Below are 19187 nucleotides of genomic sequence, written 5' to 3'. Positions count from 1 at the left end.
TTATTTTTAAAAAAAGATTTTATTTATTTATTTGACAGACAAAGAGAGATCACAAGTAGGGAGAGAGGCAGACAGAGAGGGAGGGAGAAGCAGGCTCCCTACTGAGCAGAGAGCCCGATGCAGGGCTGGATCCCAGGACCCTGAGATCATGACCTGAGCTGAAGGCAGAGGCTTAACCCACTGAGACACCCAGGGGCCCCCACATAGAGGAATATTATTCAGCCATTAAAAGAATAAAATTTTGCCATTTGTAATGATGTGCATGAAGCTACAGTGCATTATGCTAAGTGAAGTAAGTCAGAGAAAGACAAATACCATATGATTTCACTCATATGTGGAATTTAGGAAACAAAACAGATGAACATATGAGAGTAGGGAAAAAGAGTGGCAGCAGAGGGGAAGCAAAACATAAGATCTTCTTAACAATAGAGAAAAAACAGGGTTGCAGGAGGGAAGTGGGTGGGGGATGGGCTAAATGAGTGATGGGCATTAAGAAGGGCACTTGTTATGATGTGCATTGGGTGTTATATTAAGTGATGAACCACTGCATTCTACTCCTGAAACCAATATTGCTCTATATGTAACTAGAATTTCAATACAAATTTGGGAGGGGGAACAAAATACCATTTAACAGGAGTAAAACAGCATATACTACAGACATCCATGAGATGTCCTGTAACAACTGCATCAGACATGGCAAATTAAGCCAGCACCTCAAAACCATGCTCTTTCCTAATTGGCATTTCTTATTCTTTCCTAGAATAACAACTGCTGAATAAGGGCCCAAGTGCCTAGAAAACTCTTGTCAGACATTCAGCTACCATCATAATGTCAAGTCCCCATAAAGCATGTTAAGAGTCATCTTTCCTGTTACAAGATGTATGATGACCAAAACAGTCTTACAAAGTTCTTTAAAGTTAAAATACTAAAAGCAGATAGTTCTACATAAAGGAAAAGATGCTGACTTTGAAGAAAAGTCATAGGCTTAAATCCTAGTGCCAACACTTATTAAATGAGTAATCTCCCAATAGTGTTATAGAAAAAATAAGCTTACATTTATCCTACCTTACATCAAAATAAATCCCAGATGGCTTAAACATTCGAAAGCAAAAGTGCCAGGAGAAAATACAGATGAATAACCTTATACTTTTTAGTAGATAACATCTATGTATAACACTCTTGTGAGTTAAAAATTTCCCAGTCTTTTTTTTTTTTTAAGGTTTTATTTATTTATTTGACAGACAGAGATCATAAGCAGGCAGAGAGGCAGGCAGAGAGAGAAGGAAGCAGGCTCCCTGCAGAGCAGAGAGCTCGATGCGGGGCTCGATCCCAGCACCCTGAGATCATGACTTGAGCTGAAGGCAGAGGCTTTAACCCACTGAGCCACCCAGGCACCCCCAAAATTTCCCAGTCTTAACCCCAGGTCCCATAAATTGTCATCTTATCTTATCTGGAAACGGGGTCCTTGCAGATGTAATTAAGGATCATGAAATAAAACCATCCTGGATTTTTAATGGGCCTTTAACCCAAAGAGCAATGTCCTTATAAGAGAAAAAAGAGTTACCAGGACACAGAGACACTGAGAAAAAGACCATGTGAACATGGAGGCAAATATTCAAATAGTGCCACAAACTAAGGCAAACCAGGAGCTACCAGAGGCAAGAAAGGAGCCTTTGAGGGAGCTTAATTAGCCCTTCCAATACCTTGATTTACATCTGCTGGCCTCTGGAGCTGTGAGAGTAAATTTCTATTGTTGCAGGCTACCAAATGTTGGTAGTTTGTTCTGGCAGCCCTAGGAAACAAATGCAAACATTAAAGCCTAAAATGCATAAGGACTGAGAGAGGGAATGCCATCTGAAGACACAAGGAGAAAAACGCCATCTGTAAGGCAGACAAAGAAGCACAAGGAGAAAACAACTCTGCTGAAACCTCAATTTCTGACTTTTCTAGAAGTGTAAAAAAATAAATTTCTATTGTTTGAGCCAAATAAGTAAGTAAATAAATAAAATGTGTAAGAATCAAAATATCTCCTTAACTCAGAAAGCTTATAAAAACAGTAGTTAAAATATGAGTATTCCAACAGAAAAAAAAAGACAAAGAAACAAAGTCATGCCATTTAAAAACAGATAACTATTTTTCATATAGAATACTAGCAAAAATTAAAAAGAACCAGAGTGAAATGGAGATTAAAAGAATAATAGATAAGATCAATGAAACCAAGAGTTGGTTCTCTGAAAAGATAAAACTGACAAGACCTCAGAGAGACTTATCAAGATAGAGAACTCAAATAAATAGTATTAGAAATGAAAGAAGAAAAGTTACAACAAACACCACAGAAATACAAAGGATTATAAGAATACTATGACATATTATAATCCAACAAATTGGACAACCTGGAAGAAATGAATTAATTTCTAAAAACATACAATCTTCCAAGACTGAATCAGGAAGAAACAGAAAATCTAAATAGACTCATTACTACTAACAAATTAATCAATAATCAAAAAACTACCAAGAAACAAAAATCCAGAATCAGACGGCTTCACTGGTGATTTCTACCAAACACTTAAAGAAGAGTTAACACCTATTCTTCCTAAACTGTTTCAAAAAAATAGAATGCTTCCAAATTCATTCTACAAGACCAACATTAATCTGACACCAAAATTATACACCCATATCCCTCATAAACATAGATACAAAATCCCCTAAAATATTAGCAAACCAAATTCAACAACACATTAAAAGGATCATTTACTATGATCAGGTGGGATTTATTCTAGGTATGTAAGGATGGTTCAATATCCATACATCAATCAACACAATTACCAAAATGAAGGCTAAAAATAATATGATCATCTCAATAGATACAGGAAAAAATACTCGACATAATTCAATATCTATTCATGACAAAAACACCAAAAGTGGGTTTAGAGGAAACACCTCAACATAATAAAGGCTATGTATGACACACCTTAACTAAATCATACTCGATGGTGAAAGCTGAAAGCTTTTCCTCTAAGACCAAGAAAAAGACAAGGATGTCCACTCTTACCACTTTTATTCAACATAGTTTTGAAAGTCCTAGCCCAGCAATAAGATAAGAAATGAAATAAAAAGCATCCAAATTTTAAAAAGGACCAAAACTGTCACTATTTGCGTATGACATAATGCTTCAGATAAAAAACCCTAAGATCCCACCAAAAAAACTATAAAATAAATAATCTGAGTAAAGTTGCAGGATACAAAATTAATATACAGAAATCTGTTGTTTTCTGAAGCTAATAACGAAGTAGCAAAAAGATAAATTTTTTAAAATCCTATTTAAATATCAAAAAGAATAAAATACCTAGGAATAAATTTAATCAAGGAGGTAAAAATCTATACTTCGAAAACTGTAAGACACCAATGAAAGAAACTGAAGACAACCCAAATAAATGGAAAGATAAAACCATGTTCATGGATTGGGAAATACTGTTAAAATTTCCACACTACCCAAAACAATCCACAGATTAAATGCAAGACCTACTAAAATACCAATAATGTTTTTCACAGAACTAGAACAAACAATCCTAGAACTTGTTTGAAACCACAAAAGACTCCATATGGCCAAAGCAATCTTGAGAAAGAACAAAGCTGGAGATATCACCATCCCAAATTTCACCCTATACTATAAAGCAATAGTAATCAAAACAGTTATGGGGTACCTGGTTGTCTCAATAGGTAGAGCATGCAATCTTTGATCTTGGGGTTGTGAGTTCAAGCCCCACATTAGGTATCGAGAATACTTACAAATAAAATAATAAAAAAACAAAGTTATGGTACTGACACAAAATAGACACAGAGATCAATGGAACAGAATAGAAAGTCCAAAAATAACCCACACTTAGACAGTCAATTAATCAATGGCAGAAGAGGCAAGAATATACAATAGTGAAAAACAATCTTTCCAATAAGCAGTGTTAGAAAAACTAGACAGCTACAAGCAAAAGAATGAAACTGGACCACTTTCTTTCACCGTATACAAAAATAAACTCAAAATGAATTAAAGTCCTAAATATAAGTCCTGAAACCATAAGACTCCTAGAAGAAAACATAAGCCATAATCTTTTAGACTTCAGCCTTAGCAATATTCTCCCACAACTGTCTCCTCAGGCAAAGCAAACAAAAGAAAAAGTAAACAATGGGGACTACATGAAACTAAATAGCTTTTGCACAGTGAAGGAAACCATCAACAAAATGAAAAAGGAATCTACTGAGTAAGTGAAGGTATAAATAAGTCATATGTCCAATAAGGGGTTAATATCTAAAATACATAAAGAACTCATAAAACTCAACAGTAAAAAAATATCAAACAATCCAATTAAAAAATGGGAAGAAGACATGAACAGACATTTCTCCAAATAACACCTACAGATGGCCAAAAGACATATGAAAAGATGCTCAACATCAATCATCAGGGAACTGCAACTCAAAACCACAATGAGATACCACCTCATACCTGTCAGAATGGCTAAAATAAAAAACACAAGAAACAAGTGTTGGTGAGGATATGGAAAGAAGGGAACATTTGTGCACTATTGGGTGGGAATGTAAACCGGGGTGGCCTCTATGGAAAATATATGAAAGTTCCTCAAAAAAATCAAAAACAGGGATGCCTAGGGGACTCAGTCACTTAAGCATCTGCCTTCAGTTCAGGTCATGATCCCAGGGTCCTGGGATTAGAGCCCCGTTTTGGATTCTCAGCTCAGGAGAAGCGGGCTTCTCCCTCTGCCTACAGCTCTGCCTGCCTGTATACTCTCTCTTCCTCAAATAAATAAAATCCTTAAAAGAAAATTTAAAAAAAGAAAACCATATGATCCAGTTATCCCACTGCTGGGTATTTATACCAAAAAAAAAGAAAATACTAATTAAAAAGAAAAAATGCACCCTCCAGGTTTATTACAGCATTATTTACAATAGCCTAAGAGATGGAAACAACTCAAGTGTCCATCAATAGATGAATGGATAATGAAGGTGTGGTGTACACCCTTACATACACACACACACAGAATATTACTCAGCTGTGGAAAAGAAAGATTTGGCCATTTGTGACAATATGGATGGACCTAGAGGGCACTGTGCTAAGTAAAATAAGTCAGACAAAGAAAGACAAATATGATTTCACTTCGTTGTGGAATCTAAAACACTAACCAAATGAACAAAACAGAAACAGACTCATAAATACAGAGAACAAACTGGCAGTTGTCAGAGGGGAAGAGGGTAAAGGGATGACAGATAAGACACATGAAGGGGCATTAGAGATACAGACTTCCAGTTATAAAAAAAAAAAAAGAGGGATAAAAAGTACTGCATAGGGAATACAGTCAATAATACCATAATAACTTTGTATGATGACAGATGGTAACTACACTTATCAAGGTGAGCATATCATGACATTCATAATTGTCAAATCACTATGTTGTACACCTGAAATCAATCTAATCTTGTATGTCTACTGAACTTCAATTTAAAAATAAAGAAAAAAAGAAAAGTCAGAATGTTGGAAACTAGCTATCTTCTCAGTGAAAACTACTTAAAATAGTCGTGAATAAAGAATGCAGCCAAGTGACAGTCTCCAGAAACACTGCACTATCTGATGAAATGCATCTGAACCCTTTATGTGTTGGGCTGAGGAACCAATGGAGCAAAGCTAGCATCTGTGGGATTATGACTGAAAGCCTCTATGTCAGAATCCTGCCCAGGCTGAATGATAAGGCAGTGACATGGGGCCTCAAACCATCCTGTCAAACCCACATTGATGCACTGTTGGTGGGAAAGCTGGTGCTAAACCATTTCATCAATGACCTGCTCCTGAGTTGGGGTTCCCTCCAGAACAGAACAGTCCCCCTCGCTCTGATCTGATAATAATGAATAAAACAAAGACAAATGCAGTTTCTTTGACAATTTTTAACCCTAAACATAAAATAGGCTTTTGTTTATATTTTGACAGTGTAACTTTCCCAGAAAACTTGAGTTAGGAAATGTGAGGTGAAAGGAAAAGTAAAAGCAACCCCAAGTTTTCTTAGGAGGTAGTGTTTCAAAAGGAGATAAGGAAATTATTTTAAAGTCCCATCTTATTGGCATCTAAAAGAAACAAAGAGGCAACAAAACACCCTGATGGGAACATGTTGATGTCATCTCAAATAATGACTGAACAATATGAGTGAGAATGAATTAAGGAAGAGATGCCCTCCAAAAAATGAAAAAACAGCATCCTTCATAGAATCTAACCACTGATTTTAAGATTGCCATTACTGTATGTGCCACTAAGAAAGAGAACATAAAACTACAGCATATCAGTAACTATAAGACACATATTGATTTCAGAAGTGTTAAAATATTGGGCGCCTGGGTGGCTCAGTGGGTTGGGCCTCTGCCTTCGGCTCAGATCATGATCTCATGGTCCAGGGACCGAGCCCCACGTTGGGCTCTCTGCTCAGCGGGGAGCCTGCTTTCCCCTCTCTCTGCCTGCCTCTCTGCCTACTTGTGATCTCTCTCTGTCAAACAAATAAATAAAATCTTAAAAAAGAAAGTGTTAAAATAGGAAAAATGTGTATCCTATATTAATGAAAAATCAAAAAAATTGCAAATGCTTGAGGAGGAAAAATGGGAGGGAAAGGAAAGAGCAGGGATAAACAGTACAATAAAAATTTTGAAAATGAGGGCGCCTGGGTGGCTCAGTGGGTTAAGCCGCTGCCTTCGGCTCAGGTCATGATCTCAGAGTCCTGGGATCGAGGCCCGCATCGGGCTCTCTGCTCAGCAGGGAGCCTGCTTCCCTCTCTTTCTCTCTCTCTCTGCCTGCCTCTCTGCCTACTTGTGATTTCTCTCTGTCAAATAAATAAATAAAATCTTTAAAAAAAAAAATTTTGAAAATGATAAAAATAATGTAAATATTAAATTAAGTACATAAAAAAATAAAACCAAGAATATCAATCATTAAACTGAGTATTAAAGGATTTACTTCATCAAAAAACAGACTACCAGATCACATTAAAAAGCAAAACTTAGGGGCACCTGGGTGGCTCAGTCAGTTGAATACCCAACTCGATTTCGGCTCAGGTTGTGATCTCATGGTCATCAGACTGAGCCCCACATCAGGCTCCGTGCTCAATGTAGAATCTGCTCCTCCCTCTCCTTCCCCCTCTCCCCTGCTTGCACATATATGCACACACTCTGAAATAAAATCTTTAAAAAAAAAAAAAACCTAGCTGCATGCTATTTATTAGAAACCCTCTAAACAAATGATAAAGAAAAATGTAAATGGGATGGAAAAGAAGATAACAAGTATACACAAAATACAGGAAAAGCAAGGGTATTAATACTAACATACAAAGGAAAATTTAAGGTTAGAAGCACTGAACATAAAATAGGCTTTTGTTTATATAACAGGATAAAAAAGGGTGGTGTTACGAATAAGGTACTCTTATCACTAAAGTTATAAATCTATAATCTTATATGGAGTAAACATAGCAGAGAAGTATACTAAGAAGAAAAGTGGAGGTGCAAAAATAACTTGGTAAAAAATTCAATTAAAATTGGGAGACTTTGGGGGCACCTGGATGGCTCAGTCGTTAAGCATCTGTCTTCGGCTTGGTCATGATCCCAGGGTCCTGGGATCGAACCCCGCATCAGGCTTTCTGCCCAGCACAAAGCCTGTTTCTCCCTCTTCTGCTTCTCCTATTTGTATTCCCTCTCTCACTCTGTGTGTGTGTGTGTGTGTCAAATAAATAAATAAAATCTTTTTTTTTTTTTTTAATTGGGAGACTTTGACTTATCTTTTCTGGACTGATACATCTAGTACAGATAAATAAAAGTGATCACATGGGGCACTTGGGTGGCTCAGTCAGTTAAGTGGTCAACTCTTGGTTTCAGCTCAGGTCATGGTCTTCGGGTGGTGGGATCAAGCCCCACAACCATCTCCACACTCAGCAGGAAGTCTGCTTCAGGATTCTTTCCCTCCCTCTGCCCTGTCCCCTATGTGCACAAACACACATGCTCTCTAAGATAAATAAATAATCTTAAAAATAAAAGTGATCATAGAGAAATTGAATAATGCACTAAATAGTCTAATAGCTTCTTAAAACTAAGTATTTTTCAAAAAAGCACATTTTTCATTTTTCTTATGTCCATGAAACACATACAGAAATACACTTTTACTCAAAATATTTAAAAGGATTAGATTTTCCAGACCAAACTTTGTAAGCCTATAAAGTTAGAAATAAAAAATAAAGTTAACAAGAAGTAGTATCAGAAAAGATGGCAGAGGAGAAAGCACCAGGAATCTGTCTTTTCTCCTAGACAAGTGCTGTACTATACTGGGGCAAACACTTCTGAAGTAGCTATTTTGGAATTCTGGACTCTTTTTGAACAGTTACAGCTACCAGAGAAAAGGTTAGCTGGTAAGCTACAAATAAGTAGGTCACTCAGTCACTCAGGCTTCAGAATGAGCATGGCTACTCACCCTAAACCCTAAGGCAGACAATGTGGGGAGGGCAATCCCTTTTTTTAATATGGTTTGTTGGAGCCAGAGAAGCAATAAGGATTTTGCCTCCCAATTACCAGGTTTCTGTCTTCCGACTGCAGAGCTACAGGTACAGAGGCTGGTCACCAGTGATTCAAACCCTACCAGCTGAAGTGATCACCATACAGAAAGGAGTCACACCTATTTCTTTAAATATTCAAAAACAACCATGTACAGAGAAAATTAAGAGAGCTGCTCTACATGCCCAGGAAAAAATACAGTCTCAGAAAGGACCTGTAAAACCTTAACTTTCACCATATGCTCATCCCTGCACAGACATACTCTATTAAAAGTTAAACAAAGAGCAAACCCTAGAGAAAAGGGAGAATGTGATTTCTAGAGTTATCACATAAGATTCAAATGTCCAGTTTGCAACAAGAAAAAAAAAAATCATAAGGCATACAAAGAAACAAGAAAGCATGATCCATTCAAAGGAAAAAAGTAAGTCAACAGAGAACATACAAGAGGAAACCTGTATATCAGACTTACTACGCCAAGACTTTGAAAACCAGTATCTTAAAGATGCTCAAGGAGCTAAAGGAAGATGTGGACAAATAAGAAAATGATCAACGCACAATATGCATAATTAAAAAAAGATAATTTTTAAAAAGAGCTAAACAGAAATTCTGGCACTTAAAGGTACAATAACTAAAGTGAAAAATTCACTAGAGGGGTTTGAAAACAGATGTGCACAAGCAGGATAAAGATATAGCAAACCTGAAGATAGGACAACTGAAATTACAAAGTTTCAGAAAAAATGAACAGAGTCTAAGGAACCCATGGAATATCATCAACACATTGGGGACTAAGAGCACTTTCTGCAAAACACAGAAGACAGAAAAAGGGAAAGAAATTATGGCTGTAATAAGTAATGCAAGCAGTACACACTACAGTATTCCTAATAATACCAACGTATTTCTCTTACAATTCACTTAATAAGTTTCTTTTCTTTAGCTTACTTTATTGTAAAAATACAGTACATAACATGTATAACATATAAAATACTTATCACTACTTATGTTACCAGTAAGGTTTCCAGTCAATATGCTATTAGAAGTTAAATTTGGGGAACTCAAAATTAGTAGCTTCTGAGTTCCTAAGATGGCATTAAGGAAAATGGGCTGCTAATCTTCCCAAAAAGAGAACAGAAAATTGTCACCTCATGGTAACACAAACCACATGACCTTATGATATGGGAAAAATAAGACATCTCATGAAATAATGTAACATACTTTATGGTTGACCCACAGGTAGGAATTTCCCCCCATCTAAACAACAAAGCTTGAATGCAAGTGCTCGTTCCACACTGTCTGGAACATCAGCAGCCAGAGGCCACTCCTACCACGCTTGATGCCCTCCTCCAACCACAGCTGAAGGTGTCAGGGCTTTGCAGTCATAGGGTCTGAATGCTCCTCCAGAACCTGGTTATCTTACGATTAAATTCTTTTTTAGAAAATGGACTAGAAATGAATCATCAGAAATTACGTTTTCACTTAGAAAGACCTCAAAACTCCAAAGAGCTTTTTAGAATGTAACTCAATCTAGAACTTGGGGACTTCTTCAGTAAGCATGATAAGATTCAACAGAAAGGATTCTGCCTTACTTTACAGTTATCCAAGTAATTCTTTTACTTTCCTACTATGTTTCATGAAGGAAGATGACCTTTGTATGACCTACAATACCAAGCACCACACCTATCACCAAGATGTTACCAATGATTCTTTTCATTAAAATGGCCTGACCAAGATGCCAAGCAATTTGCGAGTATTCAACAATATTAACACTACTGTTTTTTAATGACAAATAACTGCTGATTAGAAAAATAATTATTGTAACAGAACAAAGTTCTTAGCCTAAAATTAAACGGCCATGGATAGAAAGATTTATAAAATTTATCAACTACCACATTTCGACAAAATCAAGATTAATAGATGCAGTCTCCCTTTTCTCATTGGCTACCCCTAATCAGCTGAGGGCTGGACTATTAAACTAGATAGATTAGAATTATAACTCTAAACCGTCAGATGACTAAACATATGACCAAGCGCCCACAGCACTGTCCTGGAAGGATAAACCCATTGACTCTGAACACTTGTTCTGGTTGTCTGAGGCAAGGGGTTCTACTGTATTTGTACATAACTGGCTCTTTGGATGACTAAGAAATTCTTGAAGCTGCTGACTAGGCAATTTCTGGATAAGTAAAATACTCCTGTATAAAAGAAAGTACTATACTGTGGAATACAGTCACTGTAATAAGAATTTAGAAAAATAAATGTAATCTAGAGTTACTGAAAAGTAACCAAGGCTTCATGAAAGATTGGAAAGATGATCATAATCAGGATTAGGGAAGAAAGGGAGAAAACAAAATAGGAACAGGGATTTGTAGAAGAAATATAAGAGAAAAACAGATTAATATGGGGTCAGATTATATTAATTTGAAACACTGAGGCATAGAAAATACTTATATGTATTATATACATTAAAACCCATTTTAACAAGATTAACCTGGTGTCGACAAATATAATGGAACGGCACAATAAATCAGACATGAGGTAGTAAGCATCTTCAACTTTAGTAGTGGTTAAGGAAATAAACCAAGGAAATTAACCAAGTTAAGTGGTTAACTTTAATAGTGGTTAAAGGAAATAAACAGGAAACAATAAACTTAAGACACAGTCCTGAGAACACACTGAGAGAAATCAGGTTTTCTGAGCTGCATTACCTTTAAAATGACAATCCCATCACCACTTACTGCTTTAATCACTCAAAGGATTACTATGAGGATAAGTGACTAACTCTACGTATACCAACACTCACACTCCCTCTAAATTAAAAACCACCATACAATCTTGAGGTATACATTACTTTTAAAAAGGGGTCAAAGAATTGGTAAGAGTCAGAAATGACTACTAAGTTTGAAGTGTAGGAGTAATGGGTTGCTATTAAGAAATAGAAAACAAGGGGCTCAGTGGGTTGGGCCTCTGCCTTCAGCTCACGTCATGATCTCAGGGTCCTGGGATGGAGCCCTACATCAGGCTTTCTGCTCAGCAGAGAGCCTGCTTCTCCCCTCCCCCTCTGCCTGTCTCTCTGCCTACTTGTGACGTGTCTGTCTCTTTCTCTCTCTCTCTCTCTCTCTCTCTCTCTCGGTCAAATAAATAAATAAATAAATAAATCTTTATTTAAAAAAAAGAAAGAAATGGAAAACAAACATGCTTGAGCAAGGTTAAAGATGAACAGTTTGCTTTTTTATTTAATGTTTTGGTACCAAGCTGAAGAACTTTTCAAATTAATAATCTAAAAAATATTTAAAATTAAGAAAAATGTACATAATTATATATTAATATAATCTCAGTGATCTCAAAGATACATACCAACATACACATAAAACATTATCAATAGGGAAACTTCTTAATATTTTTTCTATGTTTTCCAGAAATCAATAGTTGTTACTTTGAAAAAAAACCTGATACAATTCAAAAGGCTTTTCATCCTTTTCAAAGAAAATTTGAAGAAAATGTATATAAACTTACTCTGCCACGATGTGGGACAATACCCTTCAAACTGTCTGCCCTTTCTTTCTCCTGTTCAGTTCTCTGAGTACTAGAAGAAAATGATAATACACCATCTACATGCCTTCTACTATCTCCATTATCTATAAAATTACCTGAAATACAAGAAAAAAATTTAATAGAGCAATGTCAAAGTCTCAGTAATCTAATAACTGCTTCTTGCTATTCAAATTATTTTATGTAAACCTAGTAATTAACAGTCATAGGACAAATATAGCAATTTGCATATAAGAAAAGGTAACCATCAGTAAGAGACAACAGGAAATATGACAAACTATGACTACACAGTACATTTTTAATTCTCAAATGTTTGAATAAAACATACTCATTTGTAATAAGTGATGTAAGCAATATACATTATGGTTTTTCTAATAATATTCTTTTGAAAAGTTTGAAGGAATTCAGCAGTTAAAATAGGTTACACTATACCACAGAAATGAATTCTTTGGAGAAAAGGCAAAGTCAAACAGAATTTAAGAACAATGGTATTAAGAAGGACACGTGTTATGATGAGCATTGGGTATTATACACAATTAATGAATTACTGAACACTGCATCAAAACATATGATTTACTGTACGGTGGCAAGCTTAACATAATAAAATAAAATCTTTAAAAAAAAAAAAGAACAATGGGGTCATATTTCAATACTTACTGGTCCCAGGCAGACAAACAACGTGGCCTATTTCAAACTCTCTGTGGGTTGTTTCAGAATTTCCTGAAGAGTGTGAGCCATGGGAAATCAGAGAGCTGTTACCTTCTGATTGAGATTTATAGCTACCATTTTCATTTGCCTGTTGAGAAAATATCTTAGCTGTATTAATTTCTTAAATTAAAACCAACAATTTTTAGGGGGAAAAACATGACTGAGAATGACTTCTTGACAGAAGGATGCCAAGTTATTAATGTAGAAGGAACTGGAAACATCACCATGGTGATTATTAGAAACAAGTGTTTCTAGGAGGCCTCAGCAATGATACTAAATCCAATTTGTGAAAGGTTCTTGGGGAATAGGAAGTTCACGTGGCCTCAATGCATCATTCCTCAGAATACTTACTGATAACAAAGAAGAAAAGAAAGGCACCTACACAAAGGAGACATCTAGCCAACACCACATTAACCAAGATTATCAAACACAACATCACCAACAGTGGGACCAACATACTTCTATGTCTCCTGATGTGATTCAAGGAGAAGAACACATCATCCTTACTGTTTAATCCTAACCTGTTCATGATAAACATGCTTACTGGGACTTGCCAAAATCCTTAATCTAATCAGGAGGGAGAAAAAGCAATCAGATATAATTAGCTTATGGTTCATTTTACAAAAACTTTAATAATATGGAAGAACTACTCCAAAGTGAAATACTGAAGAGATATGAAAACCAGAAGCACCTGTAACCCTTGATTAAATCCTAGATCAAAAACAATAAAAGGACATTTTGGAGACAACTGAGTAAATGTAAATATGGACTGTATATTCATTTACATTACTGTATCAAAGTTAGATAACAGAATTGAAATTATGCAAGAAAATATCTTCATACACAGGAGAAAATGTCAAAGTATTAGGGTGACTTGTCAAAAATATTCAAATTCCTCTTAAAAGTACCCACAGAAGGACAAAAAAACCCCATAAAGATGACCAAATGTTAACAACTGGTTAAAATGGATGAGGGGCATACACATGTTCACTGTGATATTCTTCAATTTTTCTGCAGAGGAAGCAAGAGTAAGAAGCAGCAAGCAAGGATGGGAAAGGTATTTCTCATCACAAGGTATTTCTGATCATAAGGTATCATTTCATCACCAAAGAAAACCAAAAGCTTACACTTTATGGTAATATCTAATGAGACCAGTAATAGTTTTCTAAAGTCAAATTTATGAAAAACCGTAAGATTAGAACATACCTGACATGGATCACTTGTTGGTAATTTAAAATCCTTTTCTGGATGTTCCTGTTCTAGGTCTTCATATATCATTCCTGGAATAGCCAGTTGTTCAAAGTAAGCCTCCAAATGTTCATCATAAAACTCTTCATCATCAATATCATCATCTGTTGGTAAAGTGGGGGGAAAAAAGGAAATATTTTAAAGTACTGATTGAACTACAAATAATATTTAATCAAAAAGGCTGATAAAGACTTCTGAGGAAGAAGGAAAAGTAGGGGGTCCCTAAACTTTACCTCGTTATATGGATACAACTAGATACCACCCACGTAAGTATGAATAACCCAGAAAAGACTCAAAGACTGCCAGAACAGACATTCCACAGCTAAATTTAGAGAAGAGGCCACATCAAAGAGGACAGGAAGGGCAGAGACACAGTCAGGAGCTAAATGAACCCATGGGAGAATCTTCAAAAGGGAGGGACTCCAAGGGTGCAGAGACAAGAGAAACCGACCCTCACACCTGGCACCTTACAAACCCCATGACATCTAACTTTGAAAAACACAGGGGTTAAATTTCACAAGTTCTTTCAATCACTGGGGCATATCACCTGGAACTTTAAAAATCAGTGGGCTCGGAGCCAAGAGGGCAAGAGGAAACTGAGTCCCTGCCTTTAAAAAAAGACAGCACAGGGGCGCCTGGGTGGCTCAGTGGGTTAAGCCTCTGCCTTCAGCTCAGGTCATGGTCCCAGGGTCTCATGGTCCTGGGATCGAGCCCCGCATGGGGCTCTCTGCTCAGCAGGGAGCATGCTTCCCCATCTCTCTGCCTGCCTCTTGGCCTACTTGTGATCTCTCTCTCTCTCTATCCAATAAATAAACAAAATCTTTAAAAAAAAAAAAAAAGACAGCACAACAAATAGCCCTGCAGAGATACAAACACAAAACCAATAGTCCGGAAACCATCTCCCTTCCCTACTCCCCAGCCTAGATACACAAACACCTGTCGGGATCAGTGGACAAAGACACTCACTACATAACTTGCTAACAGTGCACCCTGCACCACGTTCTCCTATAGACACACCCCTTCCATTAAGCCCTTGGCCGGAGCCCATCCAAAGCAGTGCCACAAGCCTGGCAGTGTGCAAGCAGCCCTGACAGGGGCCAGCACCACTCCAAAGGAATTCCTGCCCCAGGGAGAGGGGACTACAGCCATACACATATCAAGACTGTGGTGCCAGCAGTAGGCTGAAGACAGACAGCTAATCTGACTACCAATCTACCAATGAAACCAATCTACCAATGAAAGCTTCTCAGGGGACAACACAGGGAAAGCTCCCTGCAGTTTGGTGCTACCACAGCTCTGGCAAATACCTGGTCTGACTCACCTCAAGCCCAAGGCAGCCCCAGACTGCCCCCAATATAACACAGAGACCAAACCCTGCTCATAACAGACAAACAGAAACTGCAGATGACTGCACTGAAAGCAAAAGGGGCTCAGCTCAGCCATAAACACACACAGGAGACAGCCCTTAAGCACCAGGCTCTGGTAAACAGGGGAAACTGCACTGGAGGGCACTACAGGACCTCTTCGTCATAAGGCTGCCACTTTCAAGAACAGGAGATGTAGCTGTCAAACCACATAGAAACAGACAGAGAGAGTTGGACAAAGGAAATGGGACAGAGGAAAATGTCCCAAATGAAAGAACAGAACAAAAATCAAAGCAACAGACCTAATATTCCTATAAGAATATTCCTATAGAGAATTAAAGTTATGGTCATAAAGATAGGCACTAACTAGAGAAAAGACTAGAAGACATCAGTAAAACCCTTAACAAGGAAATAGAAAACAAAAAACAACCAAAGTTCAACAATTTAATAAGTACAATTAAAATACATGGAATAAACAGATGGAATAAATAGACGAGATAAAGCAGAGGAATGGATTAGCAACCAGGAAGACAGAATAACAGAAAATAATCAAGAACAACATAAGAGAGAAAAAATAATAATAAAAAAAGTGAAAATAGACTTAGGTAACTTAATGATATCACCAAATTTAAGAACATTCACATTATAGGGATTCCAGAAGGAGAAAAGGGAGTAGAAATTTATTTGAAGACACGAGCTGAAAACATTCTGAATCTGGGGAAGGAAACGGAAATCCAGACCCAGAACGCACAGAGAGCCCTCAACAAAATCAACCCAAGGAGGTCCACACCAAGACACATAACAATTAAAATGGCAAAAAATAGACATAAAGAGAGAATTCTAAAAGCATAAGAGAGTTGGGGTGCCTGGGTGGCTCAGTCAGTTAAGTATCCAACTCTTGATCTCAGCTCAGGTCTTGATCTCAGGGTCATGAGTTTAAGCCCCATGTTGGACTCCAAGCCTTAAATAGATAAAAATAAATATAAATAAAAGCAGCAAGAGAAAAGAAAACAGTTACATGCAAAGGAATCCGCATAAAGCTATCAGAGGATTTTTCAGCAGAATTCTTCTGCATGCCAGAGGGACCAGCATGATATATACAATGGGCTGAAACGAAAAAACATGCAGCCAATACCCTATACAGCAAGGCTATAATTCAGAATAAAGAGAAAGTTAAAGAGTTTCCCCCACAAACAAAACTTAAAGGGATTCAAGACCACTGAACCAGCCCTATAAGAAATGTTAAAAGGCACTCTTTACTGGAAAGACCTTAAGTAGGAGTATGAAAAGTAGGAAGCACAAAAGCAGTAAAAATAAGTACAAGAATTAGTCTAGACATTCACAAAACGAAAGGATGTAAAGCATGACACATACCTAAAACATACACATATACCTAAAATGTGGAGGGGAGAGAAGTAAAGAATGGGTTGAAACTCTAGTGATCATCAAATTAATAGACTGCCATATGCAGAAGCTATTATATACAAACCTAATAATCACCACAAATAAAAATCAGTAATAGATAAGGAAATAATAAAGAGAAAGGAATCCAAGTACATCACTAAAGAATGCCACCAAACCCTGAGAGAAGAGAGCAAAAGAAGAAAGAAACAGAGAACTATATATACAGACATAAAACAAATAACAAAATGGCAGTAAGTACATACTTATCAATAATTACTCTGAATGTAAATGGACTAAACACTTCCATCAAAAGTTGGGGCACCTGGGTCACTCAGTGGGTTAAGCCTCTGACTTTGGCTCAGGTCATGATCCCGGGGTCCTGGGATTGAGCCCCGCATCGGGCTCTCTGCTCAGCAGGGAGCCTGCTTCCTCCTCTCTCTCTGCCTGCCTCTCTGCCTACTTGCGACCTCTGTCAAATAAATAAATAAAATCTTTTTTAAAAATCTATTAAAAAAAAAAAAAGATACATGGTGGGCACCTGGGTGGCTCAGTGGGTTAAAGCCTCTGTCTTCAGGTCAGGTCATAATCCCAGTGTCTTGGGATCGAGTCCCGCATCGGGCTCTCTGCTCAGCAGGGAGCCTGCTTCCCCTTCTCTCTGCCTGCCTCTCTGCCTACTCGTGATCTCTCTCTGTTAAATAAGTAATTAAAATCTTTAAAAAAAAAAAAAAAGATACATGGTGACGGAGCAGATGAAAAAGCAAGACTCATCTATAAGCTGCCTGTAAGAGACTCATTTCAGGGGTGCCTGGATCGCTCAGTCATGAAGCATCTGCCTTAGGCTCAGGTCATTATCTCAGGGTCCTGGGATCAAACCCAGCATTAGGCTCCCTGCTGAGCAGGAAGCCTGCTTCTTCTCCCTCTCCCACTCCCCCTGCTTGTATTCCTTCTCTGTCTCTATCAAATAAATAAATAAAATCTTTAAAAAAAGAGAGAGAGAGAATCATTTCAGACCTAAAGAAACATGCAAACTGAAATTGAAGGGAAGAAGCATTTATCATTCAAAAGGAAGTGAAAAGAATGCCAGGATAGTAGACAAAACAGACTATAAAACAAAGAAGGTAACAAGAGACAAAGGACACTATATAAACATAAGGGGACAATCCAACAAGATATAACAATTATAAATATACATGCACCCACCATGGGAGCACCAAAATACATTAAGCAACTGATAACAAATATGCAAAATGTAATCAACAGTGACATAGTAATAATAAAGAGCTTTAACACCCCATTTACAGCAATGGACAGATCATCTAAACAGAAAATCAATAAAGAAACAGTGACTTTGAATGACACACTGAACCAGATGGATCTAGTAGATATATTCAGAATATTCCATCCTAAAACAGATACTTCACAAGTGCACAAGAAATATTCTCCAGAACAGATTACATATTAGATCACAAAACATGCCTCAACAAATTCAAAAACACTGAAGTCATACCATGCATCTTTCTTACCACAACACTATGGAACCACAAATCAAACAGAAGAAACCATCTGGAAAGAACACAAATACATGGAAGTTAAATAACATGATACTAAGGAATAAGTGGGTCAACCAAGAAATCAAAGAGGAAATATGTAGACAAATGAAAATGAAAATACAACAGTCCAAAATCTTTCAGATGCAGCAAAAGCTGTTCTAAGAGGGACATTTATAACAATAAAGACCTAACTCAAGAAGCCAAGGAAAATCTCAAATAAACAATCTAACCTTACAAATAAAGGAGCTAAAAAAAAGAACAAACAAAACCCAAAACCAGTAGAAAGAAGGAAATAATAAAGATTGGAGTAGAGGGGCGCCTGGGTGGCTCAGTGGGTTAAAGCCTCTGCCTTCGGCTCAGGTCATGATCCCAGGGTTCTGGGATCGAGCCCCGCGTCGGGCTCTCTGCTCCGCAGGGAACGTGCTTTCTCCCCTCTCTCTCTCTGCCTGCCTCTCTGCCTACTTGTGATTTCTCTCTGTCAAATAAATAAAAATCTTTAAAAAAAAAAAAAAAAGATTGGAGTAGAAATAAATGAAATAAAAATTTAAAAAACAATAGAAGAGATCAATGAACCCAGAAGCTGGTTATTTGAAAAGATCAACAAAAGTGACGGATTTTTAGCAGTATTCATTTAAAAGAGAGAATGCAACCAGGTGGTGGGTATTATAGAGGGCACGGCTTGCATGGAGCACTGGGTGTGGTGAAAAAAAAAAATGAATAATGTTTTTCTGAAAACAGATAAATTGGAAAAAAAAAAAGAGAGAGAGAATGCAAACAAAATCAGGAA

The 19187-nt window shown here is 37.1% G+C and overlaps 1 protein-coding gene across 7 annotated transcripts in view; it reads right to left on the bottom strand.

The window, feature by feature from the left end:
* CEP192 (centrosomal protein 192) overlaps positions 1–19187 on the bottom strand; it is a 128491-nt gene that overhangs the window by 79026 nt on the left and 30278 nt on the right. For all 7 annotated transcript variants that reach the window (XM_044243663.1, XM_044243664.1, XM_044243667.1 and 4 more), the window contains 3 exons: positions 14041–14186; positions 12784–12922; positions 12091–12224 (listed from right to left, as the gene is read on the bottom strand). In XM_044243663.1, coding sequence (XP_044099598.1) covers positions 12091–12224; positions 12784–12922; positions 14041–14186 — 419 coding nt within the window. The remainder of the gene's footprint in view (positions 1–12090; positions 12225–12783; positions 12923–14040; positions 14187–19187) is intronic.

This window comes from Neovison vison, chromosome 3 (genome assembly GCF_020171115.1).
Source record: "Neovison vison isolate M4711 chromosome 3, ASM_NN_V1, whole genome shotgun sequence".
Classification (NCBI taxonomy): domain Eukaryota; kingdom Metazoa; phylum Chordata; class Mammalia; order Carnivora; family Mustelidae; genus Neogale; species Neogale vison.
Note: the sequence above shows the minus strand (reverse complement) of the source record. Positions and strands in the feature narration are given on the sequence as shown.